At 47.0% G+C, this 19109-nt stretch overlaps 1 protein-coding gene across 2 annotated transcripts in view; it reads right to left on the bottom strand.

The window, feature by feature from the left end:
- The window catches only part of LOC106555889 (mitochondrial peptide methionine sulfoxide reductase), a 59263-nt gene extending 44066 nt beyond the window's left edge, over positions 1 to 15197 (bottom strand). The window contains exon 1 of one of the 2 annotated variants that reach the window (XM_087727004.1): positions 15041 to 15197. In XM_087727004.1, coding sequence (XP_087583130.1) covers positions 15041 to 15113 — 73 coding nt within the window. In that variant the 5' untranslated portion in view covers positions 15114 to 15197. Of the gene's footprint in view, positions 1 to 1415; positions 3338 to 15040 lie in introns of those variants that run through there. The other variant, XM_087727005.1, reaches the window with a different exon arrangement.
- Positions 15198 to 19109: the final 3912 nt, after the last annotated feature.

The raw sequence follows: 19109 nt of genomic DNA, 5'->3' as shown, positions 1-19109 counted from the left end.
TCAATGAAATACTTCACTCACCTCATGATGCTGATGTCCCGCTGTGATGATGATGTCCCGTGCAGCCGCGGGAGCGAGCGATGTCCCGCCTCCTATGACACACGGCACAGTGATTCCTATCATTGGATCACTGTACCAGAGGAGGTGGGACATCGCTATGTGGCTGCTTGCCATAACAAGGAGGAGGTGGGACATCGTTGCAGAGCGGCAGGAGGGGGAGGAAGGGGAATCGTAAGACAGCCCTGCATTACATTAGAACGTGAGGAGGGGGGATGGTGCGGTGCGCGCTGCGCGGCAAACTGACACAGAGGGAGGGGAAACTCACAGGGGCACTGGGCCATTCACGAGTGTCACCCAGCGGCATGGCCCCGCCCCTTTTTCTCCTCCATTTCGGGCAAATTTTTCACTGACTCGAGTATAAGCCGAGGCGGCTTTTTTCAGCCCAAAAAGTGGGCTGAAAAACTAGGCTTATACTCGAGTATATACAGTAAACCACGGGGACCTGCCCAGACAGTCACCAGAAGTCCACACAGATAGGAAAGCATCAAAAACAAAGCAGTCGCCTCAATAAATTAGCATTCCTGGAATTCTTATGGTATCTGTTTCCTGATTTGGCCTAGTTAAGAGAGTTGACATCATTCTTGAAAGACTGCCCCCTTTAAAGTCAAGGTTGGGTCACTACGAATGTCTGTTTACGTTTCCCAAGCCTGAATTCTCCTTCTTCTTCTTCTTGACAGCTCACTCATTTTTTCACCAAGGTTATTTCCTCATTCTCTTACAGCATCCCATCCAACATCTGGAGAGCCCTCTAACTAAACTGTTTAAGTAGTGCAATATAGATTATCCATGCATCTATCTGTCTGTCTGTGCCTCACACAAACACTGCATTATCAGCGTGTGAGAGGATCTATTGATTGCAATAGTAAAAGTGATTTTGTATCAAAAGGTGCAAGAATATCCATCTGTATCAGTGGTGGGTTTCAAAAAATTTTCGAACCTACTCTGTGGGTGTGGCCTCTTTTGTGGGAGTGGCTTGCTGGCCATGTGACCTGGTGGGAGTGGCTTGCCAGCCATGTGTCCCCCCCTCTCCTTTCTTTTGTCTTTCTGTCCCTTTTTCCTTTTTTTCTTTCATCTCTCTCACTTTTTCTTTCTTTTTTCTTTTTTTCTTTCTTCCTTTCTTTCTCTTTCTTTCTCTGTGTGAGTCTCTCTCTCTCTCTCTCTCTCTCTGTGTGTGTGTGTGTGTGTGTGTGTGTGTCAGTGGTGGGTTTCAAAAATTTTTGGAACCTCGTCTGTAGGTGTGGCCTGCTTTCCGGGTCCACTGGTGGAACCTCTTCTAACCGGTTCGGTAGATTTGACGAACCGGTTCTACTGAACTGGTGCAAACTGGTAGGAACCCACCTCTGATCTGTATTTACCAGATATGTATTTTATTCCTGTATTTTCTTGTATTGTTGAAACTGAAACTCCAAATCAAACTTCACATTGCCCCAGTGCAGTGTTTCTCAACCTTCAGCCATTTTAAGATGGGTGGACTTCAGCTCCCAGAATTCCTCTGCCACCTGGGGTCAGAGAATGACAGATAGAAAGATCAATCATTGATGAATTAAACCAGAGGGAAAACATACCAAGAGAGTGGGAAGATATGTTTGAAATGGAGTCAGGGGCCTCAGTAATAATTTTAGAAAATAGGCAGTGGGAGAGGATAGAGGTGGAATGCTTAGATGGGACATCCAAGAAATAGATATAGATGAGAGGAATGGGGGAGACAAGTAAAAAAAAAAAGCATAGCAATTGAAGTATTGAAGTGGGCAAGAGACAATGGGTAGATGAGCCCTTTTTATTGTTGTTTTGACTTGCTTTTCCTTCTTCTCCTCTCTATTTAAAGTACAGCAATTAAAGTATAAACCAGGCAAGAGACTATGGATGGATGGTTCCTGTTCTCGGTTGCTGTTTTGAATTGTATTTTTCTATCTCTACCTCTTTATTCTTTTTCTCTCTTTCTCTTTGTAGGCAGGTGACATGACTAGAAGTTAGACAGGAAAGAAAGAAAAAAGTTTTTTTTTAAAAGTAGGACGATATGATTAAAAGCTAGAGTAAGAGGTAGAAATAAAGAGGATATTAATGTGTTACATTTTCATTTTGATAAAAGGAAAGTAATGATGAGAAATAGGTGGGATAATTGATTAATGATAGATTGTAAACTAATATAGATGTCTATTGTTATGGGAATTTCATGTTGATTGAATGTAACAGTAATGTTTAATCTGATCAGTTTTGTTTGCAATGGGATGTAGGGAGCCTGTTCTGACACACACACCCCTTCTCCATCCAGGAATGAAAGCCAAAAGCCACGTAACTAAAAAGGTTTCTTTTCATCAGTCCAAGCTCTTGTTGGCTGCAAGCCCAAATAAACAAAGATAATTAACTCTGGCAGAAAGTCCTATAACTCACACCAAAATGCAAACCCGGCTTCTCTTATCTCAAACCACTTATCCAAGTTGGCTTCTCTTGGTTTGTGAACGCGAACAAGAACAATCACTAGAAGGGGAATGGAACGTTGACTTCTGCCACCAGGGCGTGGCACCAGCAGTCTCTTTATACTCAGGAGAGGATCCCAATGAGCAACAGCTGCTCGCAATCATCTCCTGTAAGTGTCGAGTAACCCTTCGACAGGGTGCATCCTGCAACAACTCCCAAGTGTTTCCCTGAGCACTCCCTCTGATCCAATGCTCTGCCGCCACCTGGTGGCCAACGGCTCCTGCCGGGCCACAACAGGCGCCCATGTACCACACTGTTCACGCATCGATTTGATATTTTTATAAGAAATAAAAAACTTTTTTTAAAAAAAAGAAAGATCAATCAAGTCTACCAGCTAACCTACTTGGGCATAAAATTGGTTCTAGAAGGAAAACAATTAAATTATTTTAACGCCACAATTTTCTCCTCAATAAACCTTGCTCAAAAGAACTCTGTGAGAATACCGTGTTTCCCCAAAAACAAGACAACTTCAAAATGGAGTGTGCCGGCTACACTGTCAAATGTTGCTTCCTGCATCCTGAAACATTTTCTCATTTCTATTCTGATTTTTTTTTAAAGCAAAAAACCTTCACTTCACCTAATGAATTAATTTTCAGATATATTTGAATATATATATTCTTGTCTTACAATTATTCATTTAGAGCAGGGGTGTCAAACTCGATTTCATTGAGGGCCGCATCAGGGGCCCTGGTTTGTGTGGCCAGGGTGGGCGTGGCCAGCTTGAGGTTACTCATGTCAGGGGTGCTTGTGGTGGCTCGAGTGCTCTACCATTGAATATGTGCTCCACCGTTTCCAGCTGCAATGGCCTCTTGCAAACCTCTTCCAGCAAAAATGGAGCTCTATTTTCACCGGCGGAGGCACCTTCACTGTTTCCAGGGTGGTTCTGTGGGATAGATCTAAGCACCTCGTGGGCCAGATCTGGCTCCCAGGTCTTGAGTTTGACACCCCTGGTTTAGAGACTGTTCAAAATCACAATAGCATTGAAAAAAGTGACTTTCGACTAGTACACACACAAACACACACACACACACAATATAGTAGAATATTCTACTATGACCAAAACATCAGAGACATTGACTGGGGGCACCCCAGGAAAGAAAGCATCACCCAAGCATAAGCCTGGCTCATTTTCTTCCAATCCTTATTTAAGTTCAGCGAGACTGTAATTTCTTTGTCTCCCTGGATGTCTCACACCTACAAAGGCAGCTGAGCACACCAGCAGCTCGGTGGAAGAGGCTTCGAAGTGAGCAGCGCGGCAAAAATCCTAGCAGGAATTCTTTCTTTCCCCCAGGTCCATCTTAGAGCATTCTCTCCAAGCTTCCTTCATGCAGGAGCTCCTTGCCAGCTATAACCCGTCTTCCGCGCCACACCCACCAAAGGCAGTTAGAAAAGCTGGCAATCCTGAACCAGCAATTGCTTCAGTTCTGCCTCACCTCCTGAAAGCCTCTGGATGCCAGGACCGAAGACCAGGTGCCGAAGGATGTCTGCAAGGTAGAGGCATCCCTACGGTGGGCCAAAGAGCCATCTCAAGAGGATAGAAAGACGCACGGCTACATCCAACATGCCATACGCCGGTTTGAGAAAGGAGACACAACAAAGCAGGCATCGACTCTTGACTATTTTTCCCCCAAACCGAGGCTAACCTACCCCGAAAAACACCCATGCCCACCCGACATCCCGTGCCAGCCCCATTCTCATGGGCTTCAGATGCAAAAGTTTCCAGCTTTGGCATCCTTTTAAAAAAACTAAACCAGACAAAGGAGGCACAGCTGGCCTGGAGGTTTTCCTTACCTGTTCTGGTCTACCTGCCTCGGTGGGTGAAAGGGTCCCTGTGAAAAAGTCACATGGGGAATCCAGGACCCCCCCTAAACCAATATTCAAGAGAAGTCCAAAGGCGCCACCGGAGGCCCGTATGGATCCAGTCGGCGATTCCCTGCCAAGGTGGCGAGGCAGCTTGGCAGCTGGCAGCCAATTCCTGCTACCCCTCTCCCTCCTTCCCCCCCTTCTTCCAGGCAAGATAGCAGTCCACATTATTTCCTTGGCCCAGATTCAAATCAATCAGCACAGGAACTGCTGCGCTCCCTCAATGCAACTCTCTGCATTGGATATCCATGTGCTAACATAATGAACATCCAATAACCGCAAGAAAAGGAGAAGTGGGGGGGGGGTGAATCCAAGGAAAAGATGGAAGCAATTTGCCATATTAAAATAAAAAACAAACAGGTGCCCAGATCAAGGATCTGCGATTCATTTTGTTCCCCTAAACATCCGTCCCCCCTCCCCGCTTTTCAGCATTTCTCTTCCGAAATATACATTACCATGTGCGTGTTCGCCCAGCTTTCTATGGCATCTCTGCCAAGCAGCCTTGGCAAACCTCCAGCCTGTGCCAGTTTTATTCGCTTCCCTCCCTCTCTCCCTCTGTCTCACGGCTTCCCTGCCAACCTTCATCCCAACCGCCGTGTTCCTCTCTCTCTCTCTCTCTCTCTTTCGCCTTTTCCCTTTGCTGCTTGTTGGAAAGCCAAAAACGAGAGAGAAAATGTTGAACAATATAAACGTTTATAGACACTACTATACTTTTACTTTTCTCCCCCCCCCCAAAAAAAAGGATGAATAAGGGAGAAGAGGGAAGAAGAGGAGAAAGAACAGAGCCCGAATAAAAGCTTACCCCCTTGGGTAGGCGGTTCTTGGTTCCCTTCGGTATTAGGACCCGCTCGAGTTTTTTTGGATGCCCGCCTTGTGCCCTCTGACTGCAGGAGGCTCAGGGATACCAGGAAGGGGTTGGAGTAGGTCAGACAATACATGCCCAGGAGGCTACTGTCAGCAGGCTGGGGTTTTTCCTCTCCAAATGGTGCCAGGTTCTTCCCACCCTTCTGCCATCAAAAGAATGGGCAGCATAACAACCTGTTTTTTTTTATATGGCATCAGCTTGCCGAGGTACAATGCATCATGGGACAGGGAGGAAGAAGGGAGGAGGGAGAAGGAGGCAGAAGGGAACAAATTTACCTTGAGAGATGCCAATTTCCTTCCATTGTTTTTTTTTTTTCTTAAACCAACACTGGTGTTCAAAATTAGAAAATGAGCAGGAGAAACCTTATTCTCCAAATAGCTCAGAGAGAAAACTGAACTCTTCAAATCTTTGCATGCTATTTCTCAATCATTTCCCCCCAAGGTGAGAGAACTTGAGCCCTTGGTTACCATTGTTCAGCAAATCACCAGGAGTCACTAAGCGAGGATCTCACACGGTCACGACTCCTTGACTTTGCTTGTCGGAGGCCAGCAGGGAAGGTCACAAATGGTGATCATGTGACATGGCAATGGTCAGTTACTGAGCACCTGGATGGCGATCACATGACCATGGGGGCTGCGATGGCCAGAATTCTGAGGACTGGTTGTAAGAGCCACTTATTCAGAATGGTTGCAGGCTCAGTTGCTCAAAATGGGGCCATTATCTGAGGACCATCTGTAATGTAAAACCTGAAATAAGCGTGGGTGTTTCAAAAACCCCAAAGGTCAAAATTTTCACCAACTACAGTTGACTGCAGACTTTTTATCCCCCCAAAAAACATTTAAGTCTTGGCTTATAGTCAGGAGTGGGATTCAGCCGGTTCGCACTGGTCCGGGAGAACCGGATGTGAATTTTGCATCCGGTTCGCCGAATCGGTTGTTGTAAGGACTGGCTGGCCATGCCCCTTCTATTCCGCCCCTCCCAGGAGTCTCCACACATCCTGTTCACCATGCCAGGTAAGTGCAGGGCCTGCACAGAGGCTCTGGGAGGGAGAAAAACAGGCCTATCAGAAGTACTGGAAGTCCAAAAATGAGCCTGTTTCTGGCCTCCGGAGCCCAAGGGAGCTGTTTTCGCCCTCCTGGAGGCTCAGGGAAAGCCTCTGGAACATGGGGAGGGTGAAAATGCCCTCCCCCAGGTGCAGGAGGCCACGTCAGTCACACCCACCATGCCCACGCCCACTCAGCAACTGGGCAGAGAACCTGTTGCCAACATTTTTCAATCCCACCGTTGCTTACAGCCAACAATTTGTACTCTCCTGCACAAAAACATTGTCGCATTATGCATTCCAGAGAGTAGCTGCTCGCCAATTACATTGTAGAATCAAAAAAACAATTCCTTCTAATAAAACTTATATTTCAAGATGTCCACTCCTCTGAAAGATTAAAAAGTGAAGCTCCATTCATAAACTAGGAGTGAGCCTCTGCTCATGCTTGCAGCTTTTGGGGTTTTTTTCTTTCATATGAACTAGGAAATTTTCTATTAACTTTCATATTCCAATGCATTCAAGCCAGGACATTATATCCAAGGAATGGTCTTGGTTTATTAACCCAACATTAAACCCGCTTTAAGAGTCCAAATCACTCAGGAAATATTGTGATTTCTTGGCTCAGATGAAATTGAAATTCATTGCTATTACCGCTAACGGCATTACCCCCAATTCTCGGTGAAGTTCCTTCCAACACTGCACTGAAAGGAGTAAACTACAAGTAAACAGGAATAAACTAGGAACGAGTTTTACAAAATGGAAGACCGCCAGGCTGAACAGAATCAACCAAGGATGCTCATCTGCGAAGGACTTGATAAATTGCCTATTTCACTGCATGCGCAGGGACTACATTTCCCATACAAATATTAAATGCCTAGCAGACAATAACACACCACGAATAGAAAGTAGTACGTGTTATTGTCTGCTGACAGCTAGATCAACTAATCAGTGGAACGACTTGCCTCCGGAAGTTATGGGTGCTGCAATACTCACCCTTTTTAGAAAGAGATTGGACAATCATTTGTCTGAAATGGTATAGGGCAGGGGTGTCAAACTCAAAGCCCAGGGGCCAGATCCGGCCCACGGGGTGCTTAGATCTGGCCTGCAGGGCCGCCCTGGATACAGCAAAGGACTGGCCCACGGTGCCTCTGCCAGTTAAAAACGGAACTTGGGAGGGCTGGTGCAGCTTTCCCAAGCTCCATTTTTGCTGGTAGAGAGTTGCAGGAGGCCATTGCAGCCAAAAAGGGAGCTCGGGCGCCCATTTTGGCTGCCAGAGCACTTGGGCCACCACAGGCACCTGTGACACGAGTGACTTCAAGCTGGCCATGCCCACCCTGGCCACGTCCACCCCGACTCCCTGAGGTCAACACAACCCTGATGCAGCCCTCAATTAAATTGGATTTGTCAGTATAGGGTTTCTTGCCTGAGTAGGGGATTGGACTAGAAGACCTCCAAGGTCCCTTCCAAATCTGTTATTCTGTAACTGCCTAAAACAAATTGCATTGAAGTAATCCTCGACTTAATAACCCTTACATTTAGTTACCATTCTAAGTTAGAATGACTTTGAAAAAAGTGACTTATGACTGTTTTTCACACTTATGAGGCATTGAAGCATTCCCCATGATCACGTGATCAAAATTCAGACTCTTGCCAACTGACTCATGTTTATGACGATCACAGACTGTCCCAGGGACATGTAATCACCTCTTGCGACTTGACAAGCAAAGTCAATGCGGAAGCCAGATTCACTTAACAGCCGCGTGACTAACTTAACAACTGCAGCGATTCACTCAACTCCTGGAGCAAGAAAGGTCATAAAACGGGGCAAAACTCACTGAACAAGTGTCTTGCTTGGCAACAGAAATGCGAGGCTCCATTGGGGTCGTAAGTCAAGGATTCAATTGCCTACCGACCACAGGACCTGCCTCTGCAGACCTCTGAGGATCCGGTGGCAGGACAAAGCGCCAGGCACAGAAGTCTTCTCCAGAGCAGCCCTGCCATCCGTTCACACCCTGCTGATGAAAGCCCGGAGACGCTGGGCAGGCCATGTTGCAAGGATGCCAGACCATCGCAGCCCCAAACTGCTCCTGTATGGTGAGCTGTCTCAAGGAAAGCCATCGCACGGGGGACAAAGAAAACGAAGCAAAGACACGTTGAAAGCCTCCTTTGAGTCCCTGGATATCGACACCACCTCCTGGGAAAACTGGCACAAGACTGATCGACATGGACAGGGAAATGATAAGAGTAATATGTTTGGAAACTCATAATTTACTTGATTTAAAAATCCACCAGGCCTCCAAACCATGAATGAAAGGTGGCGATTCTTCCAGGCGAAGCCCCTTGTTGTTTCTCACCTATGGAAAGAATCTTGCCAGACTAAACACTCCACCTTCTGCATCTACCAAATATCGGGGGAACTATTAGGGAGGGACTGTCCCAGTGGTGGGATTCAGCCGGTTCACACCTATCCGGGAGAACCGGTTGTTAACTTTCTAAGCAGTTCGGAGAACCGGTTGTTGGAAGAAATCTCATTTTGTGTTTTTTTTCCACTTCACAGGGCTAATACTGTAAGGAAGGCAGGAAGGAAACATTCTGGCATTGTTTCTAGCCTAATCTTTATTGCCCTGATTACAGAAACTGCCTCTCCGGTTAACCCTTATTACATTGTCACAGCTAAGGCGCAATACCCATTGACCTGAGTGATATTGAGTTGGCCATGCCCACCCAGACACATGACCACCGGGCCACACCTACCCAGCTGGTCATTAGGGCAGAGAACTGGTTGTTAAATTATTTGAATCCCACCAATGGACTGTTCTCACTCTCTTCTGATCTGATCCAGCAAGATTCTTATTTTTAGAGCCCATTATGGCCATATCCATGCCTAGCATCTTCCTTTAGATTAAAACCACAACCAAGATACCATCCCCTCCAATTGATGAGCGTGTGCCATTGCTTCAAATAAACTCCGCATAAAACAGTTGGTCCCTCACACAGCCAAGAAATGCCCCCCCCCAAATGCCCAGCCTCCCATTGTCCCCAACTCCTCCATGTCCTGGTTCTCCTGTCTCGTGGTCATAACTGTGCTTGCCATGTTTCAGGAATCATCTTGTTCCAAATGGGGAGACAGCAGAAGACAAGGAGGAGGGGGGGGGAGGAAGGCTGCCAGGCATCCCTCCAAGTCTTTTATTCCTCCGTCTCCTAGCAACAGTATCCGTTGCCATGGAAAGCACCGTGTGCCCCCATCCCAATCGGCACATGGGGAGCAGCTAGGGTATCATTCCAGAGCATTGGCTCTTGGCACATGCTCAGAATGTAAACAGAGATGACTCGGGGTCAGGAAGAACAGCTGGGAAATCAGCAAACCACAGACGTTCACACACACCATATTGTACACCCAGCTCTCATTCCTAAGCAGGGGACTGCCAACTGCAGAGGGAATGCAGAGGCAGGAACAGCCCTGTCCAAGATTCAGTGGCTGCAAAACGCAGGCTGTACTCTCTGAGGGTCAATCTCTAACCTTTCAGATGGGGCGGGGAGGAGGAGGAGGAGAGCAAATAACTCAATTTGGCTTCCAAAGTCCAGGGGTGAGACAGCCTTTTCCAGAGTCAGCATCTTCACTTCTCCCAGGCATACCTGCGTGCACTTAAGGCCAGAAGTAATGGCATTTTATTTTTATTTATGTCACCATATTTATACAGGTTCTCAGTCCCTGGCTTAGGATCACAACTGAACTCGGGATTTCTGCTGTTAAGTGAGGCAGTTGTTAATGCCACCCGCCAGGGAAATCAAGAGATTCAGGCAGTTCATATGAGTGTACAGATTTATTGCAAGCTTAAGCTCTCTGCAACTGGGGTCCCCAACTCCTGGTCCATGGACCGGCAGAAACTGGGCTGCGGAAACAAATGACACTCCATCCATGGGATGCAGGCAGCACATGAAACCATGTCCTCACTGGCCCATCGAAAAACCTCTCTCCGTAGAACACATCCCCAGTGCCCAAAAGGTTGGGGGATGCTGCTCTACAAGAATCTGAACTACTAATAGGCAAGGGACATTAGTGGGAGATAAGAGTAGAAGGAATTTGTGGTGGACTGGACTGAAGATCTCTTGTGGGCACAAAGGGACTCAGGACTGATGGTGCATTCGACCCCTCCCTTGGGCTCAGCTTGGCCATCTCCTACAGTTAAGTAGGTCACATCCAATCTTATGACCCGTTTTCCCATGGTTGTTAAGTGAACCATGAAGTCTTTAAATGAATCCAGCTTTCCCCATTGACATGGCTTGCTGGAAGCCAGCTTGGATGGTTATAAGTGGTGACCTGCTGACCTACACCCTGGTACACAGATGCCTTACTCTCTGGAAAAAAATACTGTGGGGGTAAGACACCCCTAAAACCATTCGGGGTGTGTGTGCATGCATCCATGTGTGTACAGAATGTTCCAGCATAACTCCAGAATGCCTGGTCCTCTGAAATGAAAAGGACTGAATTATATCTATAACGTCACAGTAGCTTAGACAGTGATAGGGTGCATTTTGGATGCAAATTCTGTTTAGATACAGCCTGTTGTGCCTTAAAATGGCTTCTACTGTCCAGCACAGTGGAGTTACCATGATAATGGCTTCTCAGTACTCCACAAGGGCATTCCCTATAATACAGGGTTGGAATAAATACAATTACCCAGGCTATGCCAAGTTATCAGCTAGTATGCAATAAAAATCACGGTTTGGACCAGCAAGGATAAATCTTATTTTTCTGGTTAAGTATCACGTTAACCAGGGGGGGGGGGGTTGGGGGTGAGCTCTTTGCAGCTCTCTTCATTCTCCTTAATCCACTGAGAGCTTCTCTTGCAAAGTTTTGATTTTATGAGTATATTTGGCAGTGTTATTCAGTTTTTCCTGGAGACTGAGAGAGGGGGATCTCAGAGCCACTTAAAAAAAAGATTACCATATTTTTCAGAGTATAAGATGCACCTTCCCCACCCCTAAAAGAGGGTGAAAATTTGGGTGCATCATATACACTGAACGTAGTCCCACCCATCCACCGGCCCCCACTCTTTGGCCCCTGCCTCCCAGCAATTTACCTCCCTGTAGCAAACAGGGAAAATGGGGCTTGCGGAGGCTACAACAGGCTATAGCAATCCCTGCAGCCTAAAACAGCTGATGATCCCGAGGCCCGCTGAAATTGAAAGTGAAACTTGCTGTTTGCTCCAGGCAAATTGCTGGGAGGCAGAGGCGGATTTTTTTTTTTCTTGTGCTAATCAGGCTGTTTGCTGCAAGGAGATAAGTCAATAACAATAAATGCCTATAAGCGAACCTATGGCACGCAAGTGGCACGTGAAGCCATTTGTCAGGGCATGCAAGGCGTTGCCCTGTCAGCTGGCCAGAGTGCATGTGCGCACTGGCCAGCTGGCTTTAGCCTTTTTTTTAGGCCATTTTTCTCCCTCCCCAGAGGCTTTGTAGGAGCCTGGGGAGGGTGAAAACAGCCTCCCCCGCCTGCCCCCGGAGGCTTCAGGAGCTTCCCTGAAGCCTCTGGAGTGCAAAAAACCAGCCCTATGGGCAAACCTGAAGAACAGATTTCCGGTTTGCTCGTAGATCCGGTTTAAGCTCTCCGGAGCCTTCAGGAAAGCTTCCTGAAGGTCCCTGAAGGCTCCAGAGGACTAAAAACATTCCCGAACTTCCGGTTTGCCCAAAGGGCTGGTTTTTGCACTCCAGAGGCTTCAGGGAAGCTCCTGAAGCCTCCAAAGGGCCTCCGGGGGGGGGCAGGGAGGCTGTTTTCGCCCTCCCCAAGCTCCTATAAAGCCTCTGGAGCCTGGGGAGGGTGAAAAAAGCATGCACAAAATGGGGGGGAGAGCACCTGTCATGCGCATTGCATTATGGGTGTAGCACACCTACGCATGCCCCCCCCTGCGCTCCTCCCGCTTTGGGCATGCGAGCCAAAAAAGGTTCGCCATCGCTGGCCTATAGAATGGTCAAATTATTAGACTTATTTTTTAAAGACCGTTTTATTGTTGTTCTTAACAAAATGAAGAAGCTTTTTAAAATAAATGCTTGCTCTGAAGAGGCCCAGTGCTATTGTATTTTCTTTTAAATAGCAGAGAATAACGTATACTTCCAGAAAGCCACATCAATTTTAACAGCATCTGCACAAGTATAGCCTGAAATGTAACACTACAAACAGTGTATATTGTCTCTACTGTTTGCTGTTTGTTGCGAGGAGGCAAATTGCTGGGAGGCAGATATTTTTCCCTTGTTTTCCGCCCCAAAAGTTAGGTGTGTCTTATACTTCGGAGCATCTTATACTCCAAAAATTATGGTAGATGTCTGGACCAGGAGTGGGATTCAGCCTATTCGGTCCGGTTTGGGCAAACTGGTTGCTCCGATGATCAGCTGAGAGCGAACCGATTCACTCCAACTCTCACCTGGGCCCACCCCTGCACTATAACTACCTATATTTCGTTAGTTTGAATCCCAGCTGAGCGGCCGAGCGGTTTGCTGTGCCCCAGCTGTTTCACTCACCAAGGCTAGTGGAAGGTAACTCTTAAAGGTGTTTTGGAACAGACTGTGCGTGCAGTGTGCAGAAAGCAAACCAGTTGTTGCACCACTTGAATCCCACCACTGGTCTGGACCCACGCCTGAGATTGTGTATTGTTGAGCCCTGTCTTGTAGGCTTGGCTGAGCAAGGTAGAGCTACCACTAAAATGGGGTAACTTCTCCAACCTGCACAGAACAAGATAAATTTCCCAGACTTACAAAAGTATAAAATCTTTGCCTTAGTACATATAGTCCTCGGCTTATGACAGTTTGTTTAGTGACCGTTCAAAGTTACAATGGCACTGAAAGAGGTGACTTATGACTATTTATCCCATGGACGGCCACTGCAGCATCCCCATGGTCACATGATCAAAATTTGGATGCTTGGCAACTGGTTCCTATTGATCAACTTTGGGGAGTCCCCGTACAAGAGATCAACTTTTGTAACCCTTTGACAAGCAAAGTCGATGAGGAAGGCCGATTCACTTAACGGCAAGTGTTGGTAACTTTGCTACAGTGATTCACTTAACCGCTGTGACAAGAAAGATGACAAAACAGGGCAAAATTCACTTAACAAGTATCTCACTTAGCAACAGAAATGTTGGGCTCGGTTGTGGTTGTAAGTTGAGGACTAGCTGAATGTCACAACTTACGACCAACTTACGACCAAAATTGAGCCCAATCACTGTAGTTAAATTAGCAGCACGGTCCTTAAGTACATCTCACTTCCCCATTGACTTTGCTTGTCAAAGGATTACAAAATATGCTATGGGTATAATAAAATAGGGACCCAGTGGCTCAGGGGCTAAGACACTGAGCTTGTCGATCAGAAAGGTCGGCAGTTTGGTGGTTTGAATCCCTAGCGCCGTATAATAGAGTGAGCTCCCATTACTTGTCCCAGCTTCTGCCAACCTAGCAATTTGAAAGCATGTATAAAATGCAAGTAGAAAAATAGAGACCACCTTTGGTGGGAAGGGAACAGCGTTCCGTGCACCTTCAGCATTGAGTCATGCCGGCCACATGACCACAGAGATGTCTCCGGACAGCGCTGGCTCTTTGGCTTTGAAACGGAGATAAGCCCCGCCCCCTAGAGTCAGGAACAACTTGCACATATGTGCAAGGAGAACCTTTACTTTTACCTATAATAAAATGCAGTTTGTAAAGGAATGAATGGATTTTAGTGGGGCTAAAGCTGTTCTTTGGGAAGAGGAAGGAGAATTTTTTCCCCCTACTTAGCACCTCCTACTAGGTCTTTCAAAGTCATCCTTGTTCTCTGGAACATACAAGAGAGCTCTGCTTGGCAGGCATGAGCAGAAAAAAATCATGCCTGCCAATGGAGAGGTCAAAGTACCAAGATCGGGCGGTCAACATGTTTTGCATAATCGTGTAAAGGTCTTAGGATCGTGAACCCTGAAGCTATCAACACTCTTGAAGTCAACTGGGAGCTGCCCGTTGCCTTTTCAAGACGGGCAACACAAGGAACTGAAAGTTAGACACTCCGCCAACGTCCGTTTTGAGGGCGTGTGCATTTATTGGGGTTGGTGGGTGGGTGGCTTTCCCGTTCCCTTCTTTATGAGAGGAGGGAGTTTTCCAGGAAACCAGGGAAGGTTAAAAAAAAAGAGGCTGACGATCACAGCTACCATTTGGCGGAGCAAAACAAAAACAGGGAACAACACCCCCCCCCCCGGAAATCGCTTTTGCTCCCCTCGCTGCCAAGTGCTGGCTCCTCCGCGTTGGTGGGAGTTTGTAAGTTTCGGTTCCTTCTACGCCTCGCTTGGAAAAGCAACGGACGGTTCCGAGTTGACTTCAGGCGTGTTGATAGCTTCAAGGCTTGACGATCGTTAAGACCTTTACACGCTTATGCAAAACACCTTGACGGTCCGATCTTGGGGACTTCGGTCTCTCGGTTCGCAGTTACGACCGGGGGCTGCTCAAAGGGCGGCAGGCGAGGCAAACCGCGCGTCTTTGCAGGCTCCCTAAGTCCCGCGCACCGCTCTAAGTGCCCGCATTTTACTCTACGTATACCCAGCGCCGCCTCGGTTTTGCAACTCTGCCGAAGTTCAACTCCCATCCTTCCCTGTCTCAGCAAAGGACGATGGGAGTTGAAGTCCAACAGAGCTCTCAAGCACCAGCCCGGGAGGCGCCAAACTCCTCCACGCGCGGACCCTGCCACGCGTAGCCCATCTCCGCGGGCGTACCTTGCACTACGACGGCTTCCGATCTGCCCGGCGGAGCTTCGTCCCGCCTCGGCATCTCCATTTTCCCCGGCATCGCGGCGCGACCCCTGAAGAAGCCGCCCACCGTCCACGGGTGACCCTTTCGCCACTTTGCAAAGCCTGGGTGCTGCGCGGGGCAGCTGGGGGTGGGCGGGGAAGAGGGGAGGGCGTGACGTAGCTCTTGGAGGGGCGGGGCTGTTGGCAAGGCGGGAGGTGGAGGGGGGATGCCAGGAATAGGGAAGCTTGCGCAGTGTTGGCATCCAGGTGGCGTTCCGACGCACGGAGTTCGCTTCCCCCCACGCAGCTCCTTGTAAACCTGCGTAAGACTGGGGGGATGCGCCTAGTAACTTGGCTACGGGCAAAGCTCAGTGGCGCCACTTGAGGCAAGGAGAGGCTTCCTGTTGCAAACTTATCTAGGTCACCTCAGTATGAAGTCCCAGTTAATTCAGAGGAGTTTTTGCAGGATCCAATCTGGGTTGGTCTCTGGGACCAGAGGTTTAGTCTTCTGAGCTTTCGTACGGAGCCCACCCTCGAGGAACTTTTTTTTAACAGATTAACAAAGTTGGAAGGGATCTTGTAGGCCATCTAGTCCAACCCACCACCCCTCTCAAGCAGGAGACCTTACACCATTTCTGACAAATGGCAATCCAGTCTCTTCTTGAAAGTCTCAAGTGAAGCTCCCACAACTTCTGAAGGCAACTTCTGTTCCATGGGTTAATTGTTCTCACTGTCAGAAAACGTCTCCTCATTTCCAGGTTGAATCTCTCCTTGGTCAGTTTCCATCCATTATTCCTTGTCTGGCCTTCAGGGACTTTGGAGAATAGCTTGGCTCCCCTTCTCTCTGTGGCAGCCCTTCTCTCTAACAGAATGTGCCATTCACACATTCTGGTGAGAAAGAGAGAGACATTTCCTGAGGATGGGCTCCAGCATGAGTCTGAAAGCTGGGAAGACCTGGGGAGTGACCCAGATTGGATCCTGCAATATTATCCCTGGATACCTACTGTATGTTTTACCTTCTTCATTCATGCTGTCAGAGGGGTTTTTCTCCCAAGTGAAAGCAAGTATGTGTCCTTTTGTCAGGGATGAAATAGTAAGGATGGGAAGAAGCTTATTCTATTCCTCTGTATTGAAACTTCTTGTGTCTTAAGTCCAGTTAGATTAGTCCCAAAGGTGCTTTTTCAAGAGGCAACTGGACTTTCAGGTTTTTTCTTTAAAGACTGGCTTTAACAACTCAATATAAAATGCAAATGACCAGCAGTCTGCAAGGAGTATAAATCCTTCCATTCCTCACCACCCAGTCAAGAGCTGAAGAAGCTTCTGGGATGAGAAGTGCAATGTCTTCAAAGAAAAACCAGAAAGTCCAGTTGCCTCTTGAAAAAAGCAACTTTGGGACAACCTTGATCTGGATGACTGAGAATCTCCACAGACAGAGGAGTGTTTCTCAAATTTAGCCATTTTAAGAGGTGTGGATTTCAACTCCCAGAATTCCCCAGCCACCTCAGCTCAACTGGCTGGGGAATTCTGGGTATTGAAGTCCAGACATCTTAAAGTTGCCGAATTTTTTAAAAAATACTGCTGTACACCCATCTGCTGTCCACACTCTAGTCAACTGAAGGTCATTAGTTGGAGGCCAGCTCTTCAACCAGAAGATTCCTTTTTCAGAGTTCTTTAGATCCAATAAGTCCTAGTGAAGAACAGATGTCTTCTTAAAAGATCTAAGACTGAGATCTTTGAAGAAGAAATCTGTTCTGCACTAGGACTTACATTTCCATCCTGGCTGCAGGAGGGATGGGATGGGGTAAAGGAAGTGGACTAATCTAACCAGGAAGAAAAGGTACCTAATGTTCTGACCCAGGTTTCCTTCAAAAGCAAGAAACAGAGTCTTGGTCCTGGCAAAACCCCTTTTAATTACACAACTGTGAATTCCTTTCATTCACAGTCAGCAAGGCTTAGCAAACAGTCTTTCTCAGGAATATGTATCAACACGAACCTTATCTCATTTGGAGAGCTGACCAAATAACTAGTTTCATAGCGCAGGGCAAGGCAAAACTTGGCACAGAGCCTCTTATAGTCACAAACAGAACTTTCCACTCTTGAAACGACTGAATGAATGAATTGTTCCCTGCAAACGCCCCCTTCCCATTCACTCCTCTTTTGTTTCCTATGGGAAGGGCCAATCACCTCCAAGGTGTGTGACTTTATTCCTAAGTTGATCCTACTTTCTTAGTTGTTCTTGTCTTCTGGCAGTTCTGCACATGCACACACTGGGAACAGGCTCCAGCTGTTCCTCTGCCTCACTGCTGTCTAGTTCCCTCTCTGCTTCCAACGCAGAGCCCTTGTCTGAACTTTCCTCAGGCCCCAGGACTGGCCCATGTTCCTCTCCAACCTCCTCACTGTACGACTCTGCTGCCAGCTTTGCTGGCCGGCAGCAGGCCACAACATCTAAGAGGAAACCCTTGCCCCAGGAGGATAGGTCTCAAATTTTGCAGATCACATGATTCAGTAAGGAATCAACCATTTTTAATTATTTTTAGATTTTGTATAAGCTTGATACTAGTTTTGTGTTTTCCCTTTCTCGTTTGTTTGCATTTTCTCAAGGATCCTTGGTATCCCATAGTTCACAGATGGAACTCCTGGAATCAATTTGTTTTCCAACGTTTCTCAAATTCAACAGAATAAAATCAACAAAAGCTGGTGCAGAACCCCTAAAAGAACTACTGTCCCAATTCTCTCTCCAGTCAGCCCTCTTTCCTGGTTAGCTGGGCTGGCTGAATTTGTCCAACACAGTACATAAAACTGAATGAAAGTCTTCCAATATTTGGGGGGGGCTGCAACAGAGAGGAAGGGGTCAAGCTATTTTCCAGAGCACCCGAAGGCCAGACAAGGAATAATGGATGGAAACTGAACAAGGAAAGATTCAACCTGGAAATAAGGAGAAATTTTCTGACAGTGAGAGCAATCAACCCATGGAACAGAAGTTGCATTCGGAAGTTATGAGAGCTTCATCACTGGAGGCTTTCAAGAAGAGACTGGACTGCCATCTCTCAGAAATGGTGTAGGGTCTCCTGCTTGGTGGTGTGGGGGTTGGACTAGATGACCTAGAAATATGGCTGTTAAACTCCCTGCCCTCGGGCCGGATGCATTACATGCTGGCCATGCCAGCAGAAGGGTGGGGAAAGTTCCAATAAGTCATGTGATGCCACCGGGACAAAATGAGTTTGACACCTCCTGACCTACAAGGTCCCTTCCAACTCTGTTAATCTGTATCTGGTTTTAGTAAGCTGATGGTTCAGTGGGTTATGGAGACCAAGCCAGGGTCTGATCATGTGGTGTGAAACCAGGCAATGAGACTTCAATCCCTAATTATTATTATTTTTTATAACGTGGAGACCAGAACTGGAGGCGGGTTTTTTTCTTTTTCTTTTTTTTTTATTGAAAATTTTAAAAGCTTTTACAAATATTTACCTCCCCGCCCCCACCCTCCCCACCCAAACCCATCTCCCCCACCCCCGCCCTCCTCCCCCCTGACTTCCCAGAGCAAATACAGGGTATACATCTTTAACAATCATATTCTAAGGTAAACTAAAAAGACTTTAGCATCATCCTTCACTTGTACTTTAACTCTTCTTTTGTTTAGCTAACTCTAAACAAATTATATCATTCTTATCTTCTTCAATCATAGGCTATCTGGAATTTTTTAGTCCCATATTTATTTTGAATATAATCGATCCATCTTCTCCACTCCAGTTTATATTTCTCGTCTGAATGGTCCTTGGGTTATGGAGACCAAGCCAGGGTCTGATCATGTGGTGTGAAACCAGGCAATGAGACTTCAATCCTTAATGTGGTTGCTTCATCCAAGTGTGTTAAGCAACGGCAGCAGTTGTGCCCTGTTAATCCAGATTTAGGGTTTTGAATGCCCTGGGATACACCGTGGAGGATATATGTCAGGTGAACTAATTGGAGGTTCTCAATCTAATCTTGAATGACATTCATCCTCATTTCTCGACCACTTGACAGACTTTCCAAAGCCCACTGCAAGGGGATTGTT

Source organism: Thamnophis sirtalis, unplaced genomic scaffold, assembly GCF_051295495.1.
Source record: "Thamnophis sirtalis isolate CommonGarterSnake01/CBP01778 unplaced genomic scaffold, rThaSir2_p1.2 scaffold_13, whole genome shotgun sequence".
NCBI classification, from domain to species: Eukaryota; Metazoa; Chordata; class Lepidosauria; order Squamata; family Natricidae; genus Thamnophis; species Thamnophis sirtalis.
The sequence above is the reverse complement of the archived record's forward strand: the minus strand, read 5'-3'. Positions and strand labels throughout refer to the sequence as shown.